We start from the raw sequence: 21,528 nt of genomic DNA, 5'->3' as shown, positions 1-21,528 counted from the left end.
CGAACGAACGACGAGCAACAACAATAATAGCAGAAGCACAAACAACAGAAACATGCACGCTAACAAACAAACAGCCGTAATAATGATACCATATACAAAACGCGAACGAACAGGAATGTGGAGCGAAAAAAGGACGCAAAATCATGAAGCCGAAAAGAAAAACAATCACACACAACGATGAAGAATGAATAGTGCGGCTCATATGTCCACATTATCCACTTGTGTGTGCATGGTCATGAATATGCTCTCTTTTTCCTGTGGATACCAGGTACTTTATTTATTGTCTCTTTCGGTGTATATGCCCCATGTGCCAGCGTGTCAGTGCATCACATATCGAAATATTATTCGGTGTATGTCAAGCTAAGGATACTCGCGCATGAATTAGTGTGCTTTTGAATTGAATCATGTGGCTGCGTGTGTTAGGATATCACTTTCGATCACCACCATCCATTCCAAATGAAATGGCTTCTGTCCCGATACACACGTATCACAACATGCATTCATCGCTCACACAACGCAAACCAGCCATCACACAATAAAATGCGAATTAAATTTCTAGTATTCATGATTTTTTCATACGATCAGATAAACGCATTCGCAAAAGATTCGAGTTTAAGATTTTCGGCATTCATTCTATCTCTATTTCTCTCTCTCTCTCTCAAACACACAGATACTTTCTTCTTCGGCGGTTGGTCTTTTTTTTTCCAACACAGAGAAAAGTTCTCTCGTTTGTATATATCGTAATAAAATCAAACAATTAAACTGTGGGAAAACTCACTCCAACAAACCGAAATCAATTTGAAATTCGGACCACGTCAATACTTAATGCCGATACTTACTTCGACATAAGCATTGTTCGTTAATTCAATGTTGCTTCGTTTGAACATACACACTCACACTCATACTCATGCTCACACAACCGGAATGTGAGCAAGAGACGGAGAGAAAATGTGGAAACGAACGATCATGATATAATGAAACAATACAACCGTAATTTGAATTGGTTTTACTTTGTCCCAAGCGGAGATTTATATCTCAAAATCAAAGCTATATACTCCACTTGAATAGATTTTGGTCTTCAAAGCTTGGGCTTTTCATGGTGTCTAATCACAGGCTTTAAATCTAGCACATTTAATCCACAATATTTTTATTGTCGATAATTTCTTTTTCGACAGGAAATAAAACCAATCACAGCCATATTTAACGATGAATTTCTATGGGTTAGTTGTAGTGTGTTGTGTACTACACAACCGATGACCTTTTTTTTTTGTTTATTTAGTTTCATGAACATTCAAAGCACATACACAATCAACAAAACTTTTCGAGAGATTCGTTTCATTTTGATGGTATCAAATTGATACAAATGGAGTTAAAAAAGAAGTTAGATGAATTAAACCGCAATGTGCTGTTGATGTTTTTTTTCTTGTTGGTTTTCTGTCTGTGTTCTTGAATTAGACATTCTCTGGAATACTATGTAATCATTTAGCATATCACTTGAAAGTCAAATCAGCATTATACTCCAGGTACTCTCGCAGCGGAATCGTGCGTTTGCTATTCATATTTTGTATGAACGAGCTTTCATAATGTATAACACGTTCATGGTCATAATAGTTCCAATGCGAGATTTCCGAACTCATACATACGACACATATACACACATCCGGCCCCTTGGAGAGTGTTTTGTGTATGTGCAACGTGAAGTCAAGTGTACGTGTCAGTCGTTGTTTTCGTCGAGTGCGCTTAATTTTTCCCATCGGTGTATATATATGCGCGGTAAACATAGTTGTTGCCATCACTTCTTCATGCATCCAAATTAAAGCACGATAACCACAACATATGCGACAATTTGTCTACTCGAATTCATTTTTCCACGTATTTCACTGGCTGCTGCTGCCGCTGGGTCTTTTTTTTATTTATTTGATGTCAAATTTCGTTTATAAAATATTTTCCCGCGCCTTTAGTTTAACGATTTTTGACATGCAATCGACGAAAAAAAGAGACGGCCCAACTATTGGCTGACACATGGGAATATATATGCACACATATATATCATATTGTTCGGCATTTTCATGAAAATTGAATAAATTGCGTTAGGTCTCTATTGTAAATGAAACGCTTTCACCTTTATCGACGGAAGCAAAAAAAATGTTCAGCCCTTTACATTTCTATGGGAACATTTGTATAATTTAATCGTTAAAATAATTTTCGGATACGATTTTCAGTTTCGATGGAAATTTAAAATCCAAAAGCCTGATCAACGTTAAACACAAAAACAAAATGACACGGTTTTCTTTGATTTTTAATGAAGGGTGGCATTTTTGTCATACATTTGAACAGACGTTGACCTTTTGAAGAGAAAAAAAACATCGACAGCGTATATTCTACAGTCTGAAAAAAATGGAAAAAATATTTCAAAAGTGTGAATAGTGTTTGTTTTGGTCAAAAAAAGAAGAAAAGTTGGTCGATTGTTCGGTTGACACAGGAATTCGGCGATTGTCTCGAGACTCATCATGTCTAGCTAATGTAGACATATTTAAATATTCATTTGTTGTCTAAGTGAAAATGGGCCCGAGGCTGGTGAAGGCGAAACGTATCTCAACACGGCAACGCAATGGAATGATGACGACGAGCACGGCGACCACGACGCCTCACCGTCGTACAGCGTTAGGTGTGGCTCGTCCTTATTAAGGAGAAAAATCTTTTGGCAACGATAACTTATTTAATAACAATTCCAACTATCATTTTTGGTGTGAACCAAAAAATTTGAGCTCTCAATTGTCCAATATTCGTGACATTTATCAGGCGATTCGCCTGTAAAATATTCATAAACTTGAAACGCTTTTTATTCATCATCCCCGGCGAAAATGTTTGTACGATCTGGAAAAAAAAATTATATTACTCCCACAAAGCTGCTGTACAGCACCGAGACTGTGTATGCACTGGCATAAAAAATGGAGAGATTTTTTGTTCCATCAGCAATAAAGCTTTATTTCCTTTTAATCTTAGTTCTTTGAGCATAGCAACGGTTGCCGACTGAATAAATAACATGAAATAACATTCTAAATGTTCAATTCATTTTAATTACTGTTTGAAAGCAAAATTACTAGATATTAAATCAATGAGGAGAGAAAATGTAACGTGGAAATCATGAAAACGGAGGAGAAAAGGCGGAAAGACACGGAAAACTGCGTAAACGGTTTCTTTCGTTGTTGTACGAATATTTTTCAATTTTGTTTTGAATGAATGGAGGTCAGAGAAGTGGGTCGTGGCACACATTCTAAAACGTCAATTGTTTGAACGCGCCCGGGTTCAGTTGAATGAAGATAATAACTGTTGATGAATGTTACGTGTCACGTGTGAACGGAATGAAATAACAGAAAATAAAACCGGAATCGATGAGAGAAAATCGACGATTCCAATATTTGTACAATGATGATTTGATGATAGGTCGTTACTTTATTTACTTGGTTCGGTTTTGTTTTCTTTCATACATTGTCTAAAGGTATGCAAGTTGGGTTTACTAACGGTTCGAATGTAAATGGCAATTAATGACAATGCCAAAAATTAAATTACATTCCATGGAAAAATATTATTATTTTTTGCGACTCGCCCCCGGACAACATCAGTCGGTGACGGTGTCACATGCACACAAAATTGATTGATTGTGTGCGTCGCTTTCTTGAGTTCGATTGATTATTTTTATAAATGTCTTGTAGTCCGTAGACAGCGAAAATATTTTTACTTCTAGTCTATTTTCGACAGTCTTTCGGCTCAAATACTGTCTTCAATGTCGCGTTGTTCGTATATCATCAACGCTGTCGTCGTCGTTGGCGTCGAATCGACATGAACGTGAACGAAAAACAAAAATTTTCTTCTGTAATATAGGCCTGATTCCATTATGGTGGGTAATTATTTTCTCCTGTTTGGTGATCGAATTCTTCATCACCTCGAAAATTTGTGATTTTCAGCATTCAATCATCGTAAACATCTATTACGCGTCAACCTCCCCTCCCAGCAATGAGTATTACTTTTCCGTACACAACGTGTCAAGGGAAAGTATAGGAATTGGTCCCGAAAACTTTTTTCGCAAAATTGGTTTAGATCATCATAAAAACTCATGAAACGCGTAGAAAACCACTTTTTGAGACACTTTTCCGTTCGTGTGCCGTCGTCGTCGTTGTCGTCGTTGTCGTCGTTGTCGTCGTCGTCGTAGCTGTTTGTAAACACGATAACTCAAAAAATAATTGAGATAATCAAAATCTGGAAATGCCAAAAGTTTTGTATTCGAAAAACTTAGTTTAAGTTCGAAGATGAGCCATTTTCGATTTGATCCTGGGGTACTTGCCCTAAGAAAAACCTCAAAAAATTTACACTTTTGTATGGGAGGTACCCGTAAATCGACTTCGATTGGCTTCAAACTTTCTGGGATTTCATTTTTCGGAAGAAAAATAAGATTCTGAAAGTTTGAAACCAATCGGAATCGATTTACGGGTACCTCCCATACAAATTTTTTGAAATTTCGACTAAAATTACCGATTTTTGGACAATTTTGTATGGGAGGTACCCGTTAATCGATTCTGATTGACTTCAAACTTTCTGTGGTTTCATTTTTTGGAGAAAAAATAAGATTCTGAAAGTTTCATGTTGATCGCATTTGCAGAAGTTTGATTTTTTGTCCTCAATTTCTGTCGACATTTTTTTGGAAAAAAATTAAGGGCCAAAAACCAAACTTCTGCAAATGCGATCAACATGAAACTTTCAGAATCTTATTTTTTCTCCAAAAAATGAACCCTCAGAAAGTTTAAAGCCAATAAAAATCGGTTTACGGGTACCTCTCATACAAAATTGTTGAAGTTTCAGTTAAAGTGACCGATTTTTCACTTTATTTTCATTATTATATTTTTACTGCCTTTATTTCAAGAAAATTCACAAAAAATAACCAAAAGTACCTACAGACAACGCAGGCCAACGGTACGGAAAAGTTCGGGATTACCAATGTAATTCGTTTTATTTAATGAATGATGTTGCTTACGAAATAATATGAAATCATTAGAAATTATGTCAACTGCGGTATTAATCAATCATTCAATATCTGGACGGAGTGGAGCTAAAAAAATTGATTATAATCAATATATTGACGGTCATTTTTGGGCAAATTTGACACAAATTATCGAATCAATTTGGGGTAAACAAAGACAACAAACAAACCGAATACTGTACCGGTAAACACGTTGTGTCGACGTTTGTTGTTGTTTACTATGCGTTTTGCGTTTCCTTTCATAATCACATAATTTTGGCATACAAACGAAAATGGGAACGAAACAAAAAAAATGTGTGGCATTCTTTTGTAAACGATTGAGATAATTTATCTGTTACAATCGCCCACTAATTAACATCAATGTCACTCATACCGCATTAAACCATGAATCGATGAACATTTCCATAGCATTCCGCTAGGACCAAATTTTAATTATAAAATGGGGATGTTTCGAAACCATTTGCTAGTCCAGAATATTTCATTTATTTAAACATTGAAAAATTGTGCGTTTTTTTCCCATTTGAAAGGGTGTATTCGATACATGTGTAAAATGTTTTGTTCTTAATTTTCCTTCCATGTTCTACATTAATTTCGTTACACGTGCTCCTGTTGTTGTTGATTACACCAACAAATTGATCCATGTGCTATAATCCGTTTTGCAATATGGAAAATTGAAATTATGTAATACATTTTTCATCATCATCTCTATCGTTGTGGTGGTCGTTCGTGGTCATGGATTTCTGTTCGTTTCCATCGTCGTCGTTGTCGTTTTCGTTGTCGTCATCGTGGTCTGTGTGCAAAGTCGTTTATCCTAATGAGACATTTTATTTAGTGTGGAACGTGTGTAATATGCGCACCATGAATTACCTAATATCACTAATCAGTAAACTAACAGTCTATTTATCTACATTTCTTTGTGACCGTTTCATTTCTGCCCTTTCCCATTCTCTCTCTCTCCCTCTCTCTCTCTCTCTCTCTCTCTCTCTCTCTCTCTCGCTCTCTCTCTCTCTCTCTCTCTCTCTCTCTCTCTCTCTCTCTCTCTCTCTCTCTCTCTCTCTCTCTCTCTCTCTCTCTCTCTCTCTCTCTCTTTCTACCTTTTTATTCGCTTGGCCATTCTCTAGAGTCGCGCACCGAATGCAATGGCATTCTCGGCGATTTTCCCGCATTAAAACGGATTATTTTATGGGTCTTTTGAGAATCTAAGCATGTACAATCGACCAGGTCGGGTCATCAGGTTCGGTGAATTAGATACATAGCCAGAACTGCTTCGACTACGAGACCATTTTAATTTGGTGTATTTTACGGCCGGATGAATAATTCGTTATCGGAATTTTTATGTATGTGTTTGTTTTCGTTTTTCTCCCAAACGGCCAATCCTGTCAATTTATTCACATGCAGCTTTATTAACTAATTATTCGAATCAATTGTCGGCTTTAAAATACTCTCGATGCCACAACGGCACCACATTGTTAATGAACAACATGTACTTTTATCGTCGTGGCCATCAGTATGCGAGAAATTATATTAGCAAAATTAACATGAGTATGCAATCGATGGTACAAAATCGATCAAGAACAAAAAAAAGATGCAATATTTCCAATCGGAGCGAAGAAGAAAAAAAAACCCACACGCAAACAAATCAATTAGCAATAGAGTCAACAAAACGCGCGTTCGCATCGAAAACGAATAAAATTTCACATCGTTTTGCGAGAAACAAGATGCAAATCGAATTACATCATCATAATTCTGGCATGTGATTTCACTCTGCCCATTGTTTTCAACTTTCCATCTTTAGTGTGGCGCTGCGCTGCGCGCACTACGTCTTTCGAGCGTGCATTGAATTGTAAATGAAATAAAATATAATTTGCGTCGTTGTAAACGACGATTCTATTATTGATATTTAATTGAGACGACGGAGTGCATTGAATCTGTCTGTTTTGTGCTGCTGAGCTGGCAATGCATTCAATCGGTTCGCTTGTTCGTTCGCTAAAACGACTAACTAATGTACTGCACCAAGTTATGTCATTTATTTTCCAGTAAAGATGTGGAATTTCGTGAAATTGAAATAATCATTTATTATTCGAATGGAAAATGAGCGCCTTTCCTTCTGTTTTTCCTCCTAAGCTATTTGTCATCCATCAATTTGTTCCGTTTTTTTTTTGGCGCATTGGGGTAAAATGAAACGGAATCGGACGTCTCTAAATTAAATTTGTTTGCTGTGGCTGTTTGCACATTGGATTATGGCCATGAAATGGAAGGGAAGTCCATAACAGTGTTCATTTTTAGATAAACCATAAATGCCATAAAATGAATCGTCTATTAGACAACGCTGGCGACAAGGGGTGACGAGGACAACAAAGGCGATGCTTGAAACAATAGAGAGAATATGGTACCAGAACCAAAATACAAGGAGGACAAAAGAGAACCAACCAACCGTCCAACCCAATATACAAGACGCGTATCGCATAACACATGTTCACGTAGCTAAGACCTCGCGAAGCAATATTTTGCTACGTCGAAGAATCTGGCAAATGACATTTTTCTCATTTGCAATCGACCATTAATCTTTGTATTGGTGTTTGGTTTGTGTGCGACTGTGTGTGTGTCGTGATGCAGAGTCGCGATTAGTTTTACGTTCCATCGTTTTCGCACATTATTCGCAGGCTTTGTCTCCTTCTCTTTTTCTACGTTGCCATGAATGCTACTGCCGCAGTCGATGTTGCTATTGCTATGTTTATCTTTACCGCAAAATGTTTCCATTGTTCCATGGTATTTGTTAAGCCATTGTCTATTTACGTTTATCTTAATGCAATACATACGCACACACCAGCCCAGCTTCGAATCATCTTCAATTAAATTGTATTTTTCAACCGACTGAATTAATTATGCATTGTGCGTTTCATGGAATTAAGTCGAGTCGAGTCGAGTCAAGTTTGGAGTTCAATTGATTCGCTTCTCATTACATGTAGCGGACGACTGTATGAAAATTATATAGATGTATCCGGAATGGAGAATCGAACCGAACCGTACCGAATATACATCACTCTTTCCTATACATTGATTTATTATTCGTGTGTCTTAAATATTATCACGACGGAATTTTGCGAGAGAGACTTTAATGTAGGGGAGATAACGATTTTATGTTCTTAAAATGTGGTTTATGTTTTCCGGTGAATCTAGTTTACTATATTCAGATATGAGCCATTTCGAATGGGCTACCATATGAAGAAAGACAGCGATAGCAACGCAACATTGACACAACAGACAACGATGACGACGACGAAGAATGAGCGAAATGACTCATACAAAGTTCTGTTCTTTGTACTCAATTGAAAATTGATTCGGGTGGAAATTATTGCTGATGTAATTTATACATAAATAAATCTTTTAGCCATCATTCTCTCTCACTTCGTCTGTGTGTGTATATGTGTCATATCGATGAATTATTAAAGAAGCTGCCTGCTCCTTTTCGGTACTCACTCCTGTTGCCTGCATTGTGTGTGTGTGTGTGTGTGTGTGTGTGTGTGTGTGCCTTAACCATCTAATTTTCGATATTTCCACTCTACCGCTCTCCATCTTTATGTGTTCGTTTTTCTCGATTTAGAATTAGTATGCATACTCTTGCCGCAACGCAAAAAAAGCGCGACTCTTACGCCAATTCCGATTCAGAAGGCTGAATATCGTTCCCCGTACGATGAAACAAGACCAACGAATAAGAAGACGAAGGAAAAAAAAACGAAAAGACAACCAAGCAAAAGGAAAACAAACTAAATCCAATTAAATTTGCATAACATACAAAGCGCAAAGCCGTTAGCAGTTAGAACAGTAAACCTTCACTGGTTTTTGTGTACATTTCGTACAATCCGCTTTGTCCTCGCGTTCCGCATTCTGTGCAGCGTCGACGTCGTCGTCGTTGTTGTTGTTGTTGCCGCGCTGTCACTGCCGCTGTTGTTACCATCGGTGTAGTTGTTGTTGTTGCCCATTTTGAATTCTTCCCTTTTTTACGCTCTCAAATTTCACAGCCATCCATCGAGCGCTTGTTCATCGTCGTTGACATCAATATATGGTTCATGTTTATTTCTATTGCGATTTAAGGGGTACTGCAGAGAATTCTTTTATTCCCATCAGTTCCTTTCTTTCCGTTGCTCGTTCTTTTTTCCTCCGTTCATAATGTGTTCTCTTTTCATTTAAATGCAAATAAACGAGTTTTATGTTTTTGGTCGATCTCTTATTTGCTTCTCTTTTCTCCTAATTCCTCCGCACGCAATTTTTTCGCCAATACAAAAATCATTAATTTAACATCAATATATTGTGGTATATCTGTGAACAATGCTCTTGCTATTCTACTTATGGCCGATTGCAATTGAGGACTTTTTCTGCTTTGCTCTTTTTGTCTCTCTCCTTCTCTCTCTTTCTTTCTCTCTCTCTCTCTCTCTCTCTCTCTCTCTCTCTCTCGCTCTCTCTCTCTCTCTCTCTCCTCGAAGAAAATCCAACAATCAAGCGTGCTGATGCGTAACCGAAACAATTCAAGTCGAACAGACAATCCGAACTTGTGACTATTATGCAAGCAATTTGCGTTCGGCAGACATGAAGATTCTCTGTGAACACAGTTCTATATTTGTACGTGTCGTAAAATGCGCGTCTTTAGCTATTTCCAAATCGAATTTGGAATTTCAATGAACGATTGATTTCTATGCTCAAGAGTAGGAGAAAAAAAATTATGATTGCTCTCGAAATGATATCGAAGTGAAAGAAAAAAAATTAAAATGGGCGAACATTTGAAGCGCGAAGATTTGCGAAACGGAATAAATTACCGCGTGGAGTGCCATTTGAATGTGAGCTGATGGTAATTGTGAAGCACACATTGCCATCTAATGGAATCTAAAGAAGCGCTCAAGTGTTCGGCTTTATTTTTAGTCGCGTCTCTCTCTCTCTCTCTGTGTGTTTTCGCCGATGTACTGAACCGTAGCGCTTCAGTTTTATTTCGATCCCAAAAATTCCATAACAGTTAATATGGCATTAGGATACGAAAAATTGCACGAGAGTAAGCAGAAATGGGAAATATAAAATCGTGTTCCTCCATGGTTTTCGTTGCTGGCGTCGTCGTTGTCGGTCGGCAGGTAGAGCCAGTCCATGGAGACACATACACATAAAACGATCCAACCGATACATACACAAAACGGCCGAATTATGAATATACATTCGAATCTATACGAAAGCAACCACTAATGAATACGTGCGCTGTTCGATGTACACTCGATGATTGTTTGACGCAGTCGATCGAAATAGAAGAGCACGCGCTTTTCACTGAGCATTCTGCAGAAGATATATATTCGACTGCAAAGTAAATATGCTCTCTCGCTCACCAGGCTGTGTAGCAAATGTAATTCGATTGTCATGAATGCTTTGACACACGGTACGTGTAGAATATGAAGAAGAAGAAGAGGAAGAAGCATGGAAAAAAAGCGTGGAAATGCAATCGACCGCACTCGTACATGTTTCAAGGAGGCAATAGAAAGCACTCACATTTTACTGCCACAAACATACAATCCGCACCCGAATTATGGGCTCTGTGTGTGTTTTTTTTTTTGCATTGGCACCAATACGGCATGAAACCAGAGACAAGATAGAAATACACACAGAAACCGAACGAACGAACAGAGAATTCCTTACACAACTCAAACGGCGAATTCGAATCAATTGGGGTTGCAAAGTCAAACTGTGAGAATCGGTTCACGTGTACCCGAGCCCCTGTGTATGTGTTAGTCTCTCGGAATACGAGAGAGAGAGAGAGAGTATGTGTGTTCGAACGAACGAACGAACAAACGGCTGATACGGTATTCACCAGCTACATCCAGATGTGTATGATGGTAACAGTGTATTGGAGCCAGAATGTCGTGCTCACAACACACTGTTCCATGTATTCGTTCAGGCAATGATTTAATTTTGCTTTGAATATTCAATATGCGCATTCTCGTTCAGTGCGCAAAAGCACTACTGACGAGAAAACTTTTTCAGAGGGTCACACGTATCATTCGGCCATGGATGTCGTCATCGTTTTTCAAGAGATAAGTTTCGTGTTTCGGAGAGCGAAACCCGAACGCGAGAGCGAATGCACACGGTGAGAGTGCGGGCACACGCGACCGATTGCAATAGAGAGAGAGAGAGAGAGAGAGAGAGAGAGAGAGAGCAAGTGTGTGTGCCAAGAGAGCGTGATTGTTCGGTATGTTCAGTGAGCAGTCGTACACAGTACACGCTTGGGATAGAACATTATCCATCATCGTCGTTGTTCACGGAGAGAATTCGCAAGCAACTGAAATTCATCGTTCAACATTGAGCTATTGCATGTGTGAATTCCATAGACATTGTGGCACACAGGCAGATTTTATCGAAAAGAGAGAGCGCGAAAAAAACATTTTTCGGAGAGTGAGAGAGCAAGTTTTTGTGTGTATGTGTATTAGTGTGTGAGCATAAAGTCAGCGAAGTTGAGAGAGAGCTAGAGCGAGCAATATTCGTTTGTCGATTTTTTTGCTACCAGAGCCGCCTTATGGCACTTGTTAAGTTGCTGTGAAGCTGGTTAAATCATTTCACATACATCGAGTATAGCATCTCTCGTTTTGCTTGGTTTTGGTAAATTTTCTCTATTTCTATTTGGAAAAACCGAGAATTTAGTGATAAAAATTGGTTAATTTAATTTGGATTCAATTGAAAATTCTCAATGAAACACTGGTCCATCGGATTAAAAAAAATCAAATCGTGAAATTTTTTTCGTTGGTTGGAAAAAAGGAAAACGGAAGAAAAGACCTCGAACATCGGTGTAACATATCCATGAGCGGCCATCTTTGATTTTCGTTCGTTTTTTCTTTCCTCTTCACCATTCTTGCTTTGTTCTATATAGATCGAGGGAAAATTGAAGTGAAAATTTAAGCTTTTGAAGTGCGTGCGTGTGCAAAATAGAAATTGATTCGAGAAAAACCCTGACGGGACTAGAAAATAAATTCCACCTTATTTTTTACAATCGCAACTAATTAAATTTTATGAGGCGTTCGCCCTTTTTCCTGCTAGCGAAGAAAGAAAAAAAATTCACATACCCAGAGTGTTTGCCTCTTTTTCTTGTTCTGGATTTACTGCTTCCTTCTTCTTTTTTTTCAAAAATATTCGCTTATCATCAACACACACACACATTTTCTTCTTCTCGGGTTAGGTGCAGCAATTAAACAAGTACAAACAGCCAAACGAAGAAACCAACCGAAAGGCATAGAAACGGCAAATTGAAACGATAGTATAAAGAACAGAAAAAGAGAGAGAGAAAAAAGTTTGTAGCAGCAGAGGTTACGAGTCGAAAGGCGCAAACGAGCAGAGAGAGAATCAGAAGAAATCTTGTGAAGCGGAAAAAAGAAGGAAGTCGATTGTTTCATAATGGCCGATAAAAAAGGAGCAGGAGCAATAACGGAACAATATTATACACCACCACCGAAGCTATCCGGCTGGGAGAGTTTTAGGATATTCATGTGGAATGGCGAGACAGGTGAATTCCTAGGACGTACAGCTGCCAGTTGGGGTAAGTTTTTTTTAACACATTTAAATTAAATTGTGTATTTAATTTTTCATTCGCTGTTGCCCATTTGGCCCATCGTCATACACATCTACTCATACACACACACACACACATACATATGTATCGCTTTGGTCATCGTCATCGTTGTCCATCATCGAGGATCCTTGCATTGCACAATTCACCATTGTGAACAAGAGCGGGCGATAATTTTGTTTCTTTCTCCAAAGCATGTTAGCCCATCACAAATCCATAACTCGATGATTCATTGCAATGAAAATTGATATAAAAATCACATTCGCATTCCATATAATTTTTTAATGACTGTTACGCGACCGAAGAAGTGTGGCGACAGCCAAAAAAAAAAGAAACACCGTAAACGACATTGTGGAATGGGCTGCGATTTTTCGATTTTATGTGTTACATAATCAATTCCAAGCATTCACACGCTTATGTTCCGACCGATATGCAATTCTAATACACTTTTGTGTTGCCGCACACACACAGTTCAGTTGGAGCAGAATGCATAATGAATACACACAGAACGCTGACGTATATGTTGATGGGATGTTTTATTGTTGTTGTTGTTATTTCTGCTGGTGGTGCTGCTGCTACTGCCGCCGTTGTGTATCCTCCATAACATCAATTACATTTTTCAATTCATTTAACATTACCGTCGAATTTTATTTCAACTTTTCACTCGGTTTTTCTTCGGCTTTCCCTTCCACCTCTTTTTTGCCACTGTCATTCCATAGAAAAAAAATTCGTTCGGTTTTTTGCCGTTGTTTCCTCCATAGAAAGAAGTTGATGAGCTGCAATTTTTCGTGCCACAGACAAACAAATACATTGACGTACACACACAAGGCTGGACACAACGAGCGTACGATATCGTGCGACCGATTCGCATTCATTTCGAAACACACAGCGTACAGTTCGCAGCATATGTACGCACACAAACACACATACGTATACATACACACATGCAGCCGATGACTTGATGAAATAGGGAAAATCGATTTTTTTTATTATAGAAGGGGTTATAGTTTTGACATTATTGTTGCGTTTTTGTCCTACTAGCACATTGTGGCAAACGTCGTCCACACACACACACACACACACATTAACTGAAGTGGTGATCAGCGGGAAAGGCAAAAGACAAAAATAAAAGCAGCCAAGAGCATTCACAAAATGTGTGACGTAATGTCGTGGCACGAACGAATTACATTCTACTATGTGTTTTGGCTTGGGTGCATATTTATGTTGTTTTGAGCCTTATGTTTTCGAGCCATGCGATATTTGACGAATTGTTCTATTTATTATCAGCATTGTATTTCAACTGGATTTGAACTTTGTTGCTTTTTTTATCACATAAAAAAAGATTTCGAGCTCCGTTGAATTAGCAAAAAAAAAAATGAAAGTGACTGGTACATTTATAGTATGTAGATAACAACAACAACAACAATTAAAACATGATAGGAGCCAGTTGAATGACAGTGCGCTGATAAAACCAACGAATTTAATACATATTTTAAGTCATTCGCGTTCATACATTCCAGAACTTTGAACAAAATGTAAATATTTTCATTTAAATGCCCGACTTGGATTTGAACGTGCTCCGATTCAATGTCACAGCGATAAAAATAACTCATTTACAGATAATGTCTCGTGTTGAATACTAACGATTGTCTCTTTTCTTCTTCTCATTTCTTCTTTGGAAAATTGCAGGAAAGATTTTGGTTTTCTATTGTATATTCTACGCTGCACTTTCTGGTTTCTTCGCTGGTCTGTTGGCTGTATTCTGGCAAACACTCGATCCAGAACGACCAAAATGGGAGTTGGGCGAGAGTTTGATTGGTACAAATCCTGGTCTTGGATTTCGTCCAATGCCACCAGAGGCACATCTTGGTAGCACATTGATTTGGTATAAATCCAATCGCCCGGATAACATGATCTACTGGCACGATACAGTCAACAAATTCCTTGACGGTATGTCATCTATCTTTAGATTCACAGTTGCAAACAATCCAAAGAATAGATATTTAAATGATTTGATTTTTTCGTTCTCTGTTTCGTAACATAGAATACATTGAACCAAAATTCGAGGAGAATATTGATAGTGAGTGCAATTTTGGTCGTATAGCCACTAGCGGCAAGTACTGTCCATTTAAAATCGAATCATTGGATAACTGCTCTCCCGGTAAAACGGACCGAAAATACGGTTTCCCTGAAAAGAAACCATGTGTCTACTTAAAATTAAATAAGGTAAGGCAAGATTGCATGACCTCATATTTTATTCATTACACATCGACCGTAGCTAATTTGATACACACATATCTATTTCTATGTTGCTATTGTTGCTGGTGCTGTTGCTGTTGCTGTTGCTATGTGCCAGATTTACAATTGGATTCCACGAGTCTTCAACGAAACCGATGAAAGTCAGATTAGCGATGAGCATGAACGTTCTCAGTATCGAAAGATGCCAGACTTCCTGAAGGAAGCTATCGCTCAAACTAGAAATCCAGCTGAGGTTTGTACCACCACCATCATCTCTATTCTTCATCAATAATAAAGTAGTTGACGAAATTTAAGTGTGACTTTCATTTTGCACCTTCAATTTCTCTCTTCATTTAACACAAACAGCGAAACTTGATTTGGGTTTCCTGTGAAGGCGAGAGCCCAGCTGATGTGGAAAATCTTGGACCAGTGCACTACTCACCGCGACGTGGTTTTCCAGCATACTATTTCCCATACAAAAATGTTAAGGGCTACCAGCCACCAGTCGTTGCCGTGCAATTTGAACGACCAAAGCGTAAGTGTCAATGATATTCGTTGTCGTAGCAATTTCAAGCTTTAAATTGGCAACAATCTCAGTAAATCGCCAAAATTGAGAATACTTGCAAAGAAGAAGAATCACCAAAAATTTTACCTTGAAAACTAATCAAATGCTATCGATTTTTCCCTCTCTTTTTCATCCACACAAAACAGCTGGTGTACTCATCAACATCGAATGCAAAGCCTGGGCCAAAAATATCTTGTACGAGCGCGCAGAACGAAAAGGTTCAGTCCACTTCGAATTGATGATAGATTAAATTTATTAGTTCTTAAACGAAAAAAAAAAAATGAAATAGAAATCATAATACCAAACTAAGCAAAGCAACATCAACAACTTATTTGGAAGAACAAGAAAGAAAGAAAAAGCAAAAGTTAAAAAAAAAGAACAACCAACCAACAACCAATCCAGCCGGAAAAGCTGCGGCGGGCATCATAAAATGTGGTATTTGTAATATTTCCCATTCTTCATTTATGTTCGATTCGAATCATTTGATTAGGACTTTTAGAGTTAGTTCGTTCTTTTCTTTTCGTTTGGAATAATAATAACAACAACAAAACAAGAACAAAAAGAAAAATAATAATATTTTGTCCGTTATTGTGTCACAAACAACAACCCAGGTAAAATGCGTGCGTATCGTCTCAAGAGCGCTCCAAAAAGCAAGCAAAATTAAGTCAATGTCAAAAAAAGCACTACCAATTATTGTGTTATGTATTTAAATGGAAAAAAAACAACAATGCAAACATAGCAAAGGAAAGTAACCAAAAAAAAAATCACAAAAAAACTATTTAAAAAAATAATTCATCAGATGCTGTTATAGAAATGTTAAAGTAAGAGCTAAACTAAATATTAGGGCCATCGATTGAGAAACTTCAAGTTATATAACGTTCAAGCAACAACAACCGATTCTTTGACACTCAATTTAACTTAAATTTTTAATTTCATACGGTGTAAGTGATACGTTCACACTACACACAGGTTCATTATACATATGAAACTGATGGTGGTGGTGTGTGTATGTCAATCGCAACCACCTATGGGAGAGCTAAAAGGAACGAAACATACATAAGTTCTTCTTCTTCGAAGAATCTCTAGAATATAACAAAAAAAAAGACAGAAAAAAATAAAAAATACGAGCAAAGAGAAAGTGCAGAAAGCGAACATATGATTCGATGAGGTTTAGTGAGTATATATATATAATTTATTATATAAATGTGTTGAAAAAAGACAATTGATATTACATAATTTTTAGGCTCTTATTACATAGGTGATTATGACGAACATTATTTATTTATAAAGAAAACAATTTATCATTTAACGAATAGCAACAACAACAACATATAGATGGGTGGAAAAGGGAAATATCTATTTAAACCAAACTGCATAATTGTTACTTACACACATACACACACTCACACAATTCACAAAATCGTCACAAATTTAATGTTTAGCTAATAACAAAGACATGTAAAACGTTGATACAATTTTTGCTTACTTAGAGAAAGCGATCTATTTTGGTCTGTCTGTTTGATTTTCGGTTCTTTTTTGCTTCTCAAATTTTAGTTATAACGAATCAAATGAGAGACAGAGTTACGTTTAGAATTTCCGTTTTAAGAATTGAACATCATTTTCAAGAGTAAAATATAATATTTGAAACAACTATGAAAATTAACCCAACAACAAAAAAGACGAGATGAAGAACCTTGTAAAATCTGTAAAGTAGTCATTTAGAATGAGTGAAATGCAAATTTATGCAAACCAAATAAAAACAACAACAACAACAAAGAATTATTATTATTAATGATATTTAATTATTGCCGGTATTCACCAGAATAAACCAAACAACAACAACAACAACAAAAAAAATTAACTTAAAAAAACACATGTTTTAGCCATCGATTTAAATTCGAATAAGAATAAATTCTAATAAAAAAGGAGAAATTAGATCACAAGAAACCTTATTTAAAATATTATTAATGTATTTATTACATGTAGCGTCGTCGTTTTCACTCTCGATTCAACAAAAAAAAATCATTCAATGAACTAAATAATGAACAACAAGAAGTAAAAACAACTCACTCACTCACTCATTCTCATTACCAATTCCACACCAAGAAAAAACAAATACACAAAACGCGCTTTCCATTAAAAGCGGCTACGTATGTGTTCAAATTAATTTAATGTTGACGAAAAGTATTTAAGCATTATTTTTCCGGCCGTAAGAAACTTAAATTAACTATTACTACTTGATTAATTATGAGAGAAAATAAAAACCAATATAAAAATTGAAATTAAATCGAATGACTACACACAGAGCAAAAAAAAGTTTTTAGAAAAAGATGCGAATTGAAAAAAAAATGTGACGAAGTTATGATTGATCATTGGCGCAAACTGATTTCCAATTCGATAGAAAAGAAGAATAAGAATGAAATGTGAAAATAAAAGAAAAAATCACAATGAGATTGCTCACTTTGAAGATGAACCCACTGTCGCGCAACCAGGGAAACGCAGCACACGCATACACACACATATATATACAGTATTGTTGGCCTCATGCATCCACGACGCGCGCCGCGACCACCCATGTGTGCGTGTGAGTATGTGCTGCCCAATGTTTTCTGCAACGCTTCTCTGCTCCAGGAATAGATTCGGTAACAATTTATAACTTAATGCCCGCTACGTGTATGTGTAGAGCCTTTGATTCACTGTTAGTAGTTATTTGCCAAATGATAAACAAAGAAGAAGAAAAAAATACAAAAATGGAGAAAAAAAAATATGAAGAAATCACATGTTATTTGTACATTTAATTTTTCGGTTTTTTTAAAAATACATTTGGTTTTAATTTCAATTGAATCCGGATTTTAAACCAACAATAGCAACAACAACAACAAAATAAAAACGATGTGATTTCCATTGATTTAGACAATCACTCGCGGATTCCCGTGCGTGAGCGTCGACCCAAGGAAACCACCACAAGGATGTTTATGTATGCGTGGTGTCTGTGTGTTTATTACGCGTGCATGCATGTTTATGAAATGCCTCCCCCTCGTTTGTATTTTATACATACATTTTTTTGTGAAACAAATGGAATGGATCGTGTTCGCACGCGTTCATTCTCTTGAATTGTTATTTAGCCGTAAGAAGCGTTCCAGCTTCGAGAGATGCATTCTGCAAATCTGACGAGTATATGATAATGTATATCGATGTGAGCGAGAGAGAAACAGAACAAATGAATGATTGAGTAAAAAAAAAACATGCAAATAATTAATTTGGTTTCTGTCGGTTTTTGGTTTGTGTTCAAATTTAGGTTTATTTTTAACGCATTTTTTTCAATATTAAGAAGAAATTCTTCTAAAACATTACGGTTTTCCTTCTGTTTGATATATATTTTTGGGGATTTTTCAAGTGTTTTGCTGAATAAAGTTGAACGAATTAAAAAAAAACACAAAATATTCACTGAAAAGAATAAGATGTTTATTAACATCTGAATAGCAAACCAAAACCAACAACACATACAGTAACAGAGAAAAATGGATGAGCGCAGCAAACCGGAAAAAAGTGAAAAAATTTGCAGCACACACAACTGCATTCTATCACAAAAGATTAGAAGCAAACAATATTTACCAAAAAAAAAATCTAAGCTACTTAGAGCAGCTTGCGTGTGCGCACATTTCATCACAAAAACGAAATAAATTTAAAAAAAGAACACACACACACACACTTGAACACACAGAGTTCATAACCTTCAATAAAAAAAAAACCAAAATGAATAAAAAACAACAACATTCACACTACAAATACATACAAACAAAAAACAAAACAAAAATATGTAACGGTAAACGGAAAACCATTTTAAGACAACAACAAAAAAAATATGATGAAAAACAATATTATTAGAGCTCAACTGAGAGAAAAAACAACTGAAGAGATGTTTACCCGGAATGTGAAAATGCTAGTCTAACACATAAGCGTTTTGTATTCACCGCAAACAGCACCAAAGACATGACGAGAACATGCTTCAAACTTAAGCTAGTTACACATACCACACAAAAGCCGCCAGTTTGAATTCACATTTTCCTGTCGATAGGATCTTGAGAGGTAAATACACAATTACATTCCCTTCACCACAAACAACAACCATGGTTTTTTTTGGTGCTTTGCATGGCTCTTTGGTGCTTCAGCGAGAGAATAGCGCGCGCAGTTTGTGCAATAAATACATTCTTCAATTCTAGGCAAAACGTATCTTTTACTTTAAATATGAAGGAAACAACAACAAAATTAAAGTTTATAAAAAGTCTCACAAAAACACACAGAAAAATATTAAAAAAACAACAACAACAACAACAAGTAATTTAACAAATAATAGTTCGTAGTTAAAAAGAAAATTACAATATTGAATAAAAATTTGAGAAAAAGTGAAAAGTGAACAAAAAAAAAATAAAAATTACAGAGGTTTTGCTTATTTAACAGAAGAAACAACAAACATGAGCTGGTTTTTTCTTTCTTTCATTCAAATTTATTACTTTCTTGTCCATGTTCGTTATACTTTATAGAGTGCCCATATTGAATTTATTTGTCGATTCTTTTTTCCGGATTTTTCTAGTTGAAATATGCAACAACAATGCCCAATAGAATAGTGTTACACACAGAGAGGCAGAAAACGAAAAAAAAATAAAACGATCATTCATACGCGCGTTATCGTGCGACATTACTCACTATCGCTCTTCATAATGCGACAAAAAAATGAACAACATTACTACTTGTTTTCTGGCATTGAAAAAATGCTATGTGTTTTAAGAGGAGGGACTGTTGATGGCAATATGGCAATATGGCAAAGGCAATAGAAACCCGCATCACACCCAACTTATGATTCGCAAGAGCATAAAGTGAAGAAGAAGAAAAGAAAAACCAACCAAACAAACAATTTCAAGTAGATTAATCGCGATAAACACGTTTTGTTCATGAATCAAAGTGCAAATTACTAATTGTTCGGGGCTTTTTTCTTCCTCTCTCTCTCTCTCTCTCTCTCTCTCTCTCGCTCTCTCTCTCTCTCTCTCTCTCTCTCTCTCTCTCTCTCTCTCTCTCTTGGTTAGGTGTTGGCTTTTTGAAAGTAAACAGAAAAAAACGAGCATAGCAAGAACGAACTCATCAATGATGATGACAAAATCGGGACAGAAAAAACCATTAAAACCATTATGTAATTAACTAATGAATTGACGCTTGAAAACCAAATTGAATATATATATGTTTTTGTAAGCATTAGATGAATATATGACCCTATTGTCCCTTATTCTCGCTCAAACACTCTTTGGAGAGAGAGTGAGAGAGAGATAGAGTGAGTGAGAACTCACTAGAGCTAACGAGAATGAACAAGAACAACAACAACAAACGAAAAAAATGCCAGTGACAACAAATACGATCTCTATTATACGGGATAGATAAAATGCGAATAAAGTCAAAGCACCGCTGCCGCCACCGAACACAGACCCCAAAATCCAATCCAAATCAAATGTACGGTGTTCATAAAAATGTACGGAAAGTCACAGTCAGAGCGACCGAGATGGAAATGAAAAAAAAAAACAAAATATTGTGTTCGCCGTTGTGATATTTTATCTTATCGACAAATGGCATCCATATGGTTACTAAATGAAATATATATATTTTTCGGTCTCTTCTATCCATCCATGATTTGAATGCGAAAATTCCGTTGGATTTGCCCATGTTCATTCAGCTTTAGGGCAAAACAGATTCGCTAAACCGAATAACACCATTCTTTTATTCGCCAACAGAACAGAACAGCAAAGACACTTCCATGCTTTCTCTTTCACTCTCACTCTTTCTCTATAACCAAAGAACAAGAAGAAGAAGAAGAAGAAAAAAAAATTGCATGACAAAATGTGTTTGCCATATGAACATTTCCAAACCAACGAAATGTCACGTAGAAAAAAAAACACTAGCGCTTTTTTTATCCATTTTGAATAGTCTTCAAAAAAACCTTCAGTTTTTGTAGTTAAATAAACAAACACAAATTATATGTGTAATTTTTAAATAAAATAAGAAACAAAAATATGATAAGATGGGAAATACAAAAAAAAAACAGAAAAA

At 36.5% G+C, this 21,528-nt stretch overlaps 1 protein-coding gene across 1 annotated transcript; it reads left to right on the top strand.

Annotated features, from left to right (window-relative positions):
• Nucleotides 1–11,276: 11,276 nt before the first annotated feature.
• Nucleotides 11,277–21,528, top strand: LOC129565218 (sodium/potassium-transporting ATPase subunit beta-like). The gene is made up of 7 exons (XM_055439807.1): nt 11,277–11,668; nt 12,243–12,599; nt 14,319–14,579; nt 14,674–14,855; nt 14,986–15,120; nt 15,234–15,402; nt 15,579–21,528. The coding sequence occupies exons 2-7, from the start codon at nt 12,458–12,460 to the stop codon at nt 15,680–15,682; spliced, it is 993 nt and encodes a 330-aa protein (XP_055295782.1). The 5' UTR covers nt 11,277–11,668; nt 12,243–12,457; the 3' UTR covers nt 15,683–21,528.

The sequence above is a fragment of the Sitodiplosis mosellana genome, unplaced genomic scaffold (assembly GCF_009176505.1).
Source record: "Sitodiplosis mosellana isolate CC-2019 unplaced genomic scaffold, AAFC_SMos_1.0 Smas_scaffold_2, whole genome shotgun sequence".
Lineage (NCBI taxonomy): Eukaryota > Metazoa > Arthropoda > Insecta > Diptera > Cecidomyiidae > Sitodiplosis > Sitodiplosis mosellana.
The sequence above is the reverse complement of the archived record's forward strand: the minus strand, read 5'-3'. Positions and strand labels throughout refer to the sequence as shown.

Excerpts from the sequence above, each read along its gene's own strand:
- LOC129565218 (XM_055439807.1), top strand. The coding sequence starts at position 12,458 with ATGGCCGATAAAAAAGGAGCAGGAGCAATAACGGAACAATATTATACA. Across the intron at positions 12,600-14,318 it reads ACGTACAGCTGCCAGTTGGG|GAAAGATTTTGGTTTTCTAT; the intron begins GTAAGTTTTTTT and ends GGAAAATTGCAG. Across the intron at positions 14,856-14,985 it reads TCTACTTAAAATTAAATAAG|ATTTACAATTGGATTCCACG; the intron begins GTAAGGCAAGAT and ends GCTATGTGCCAG.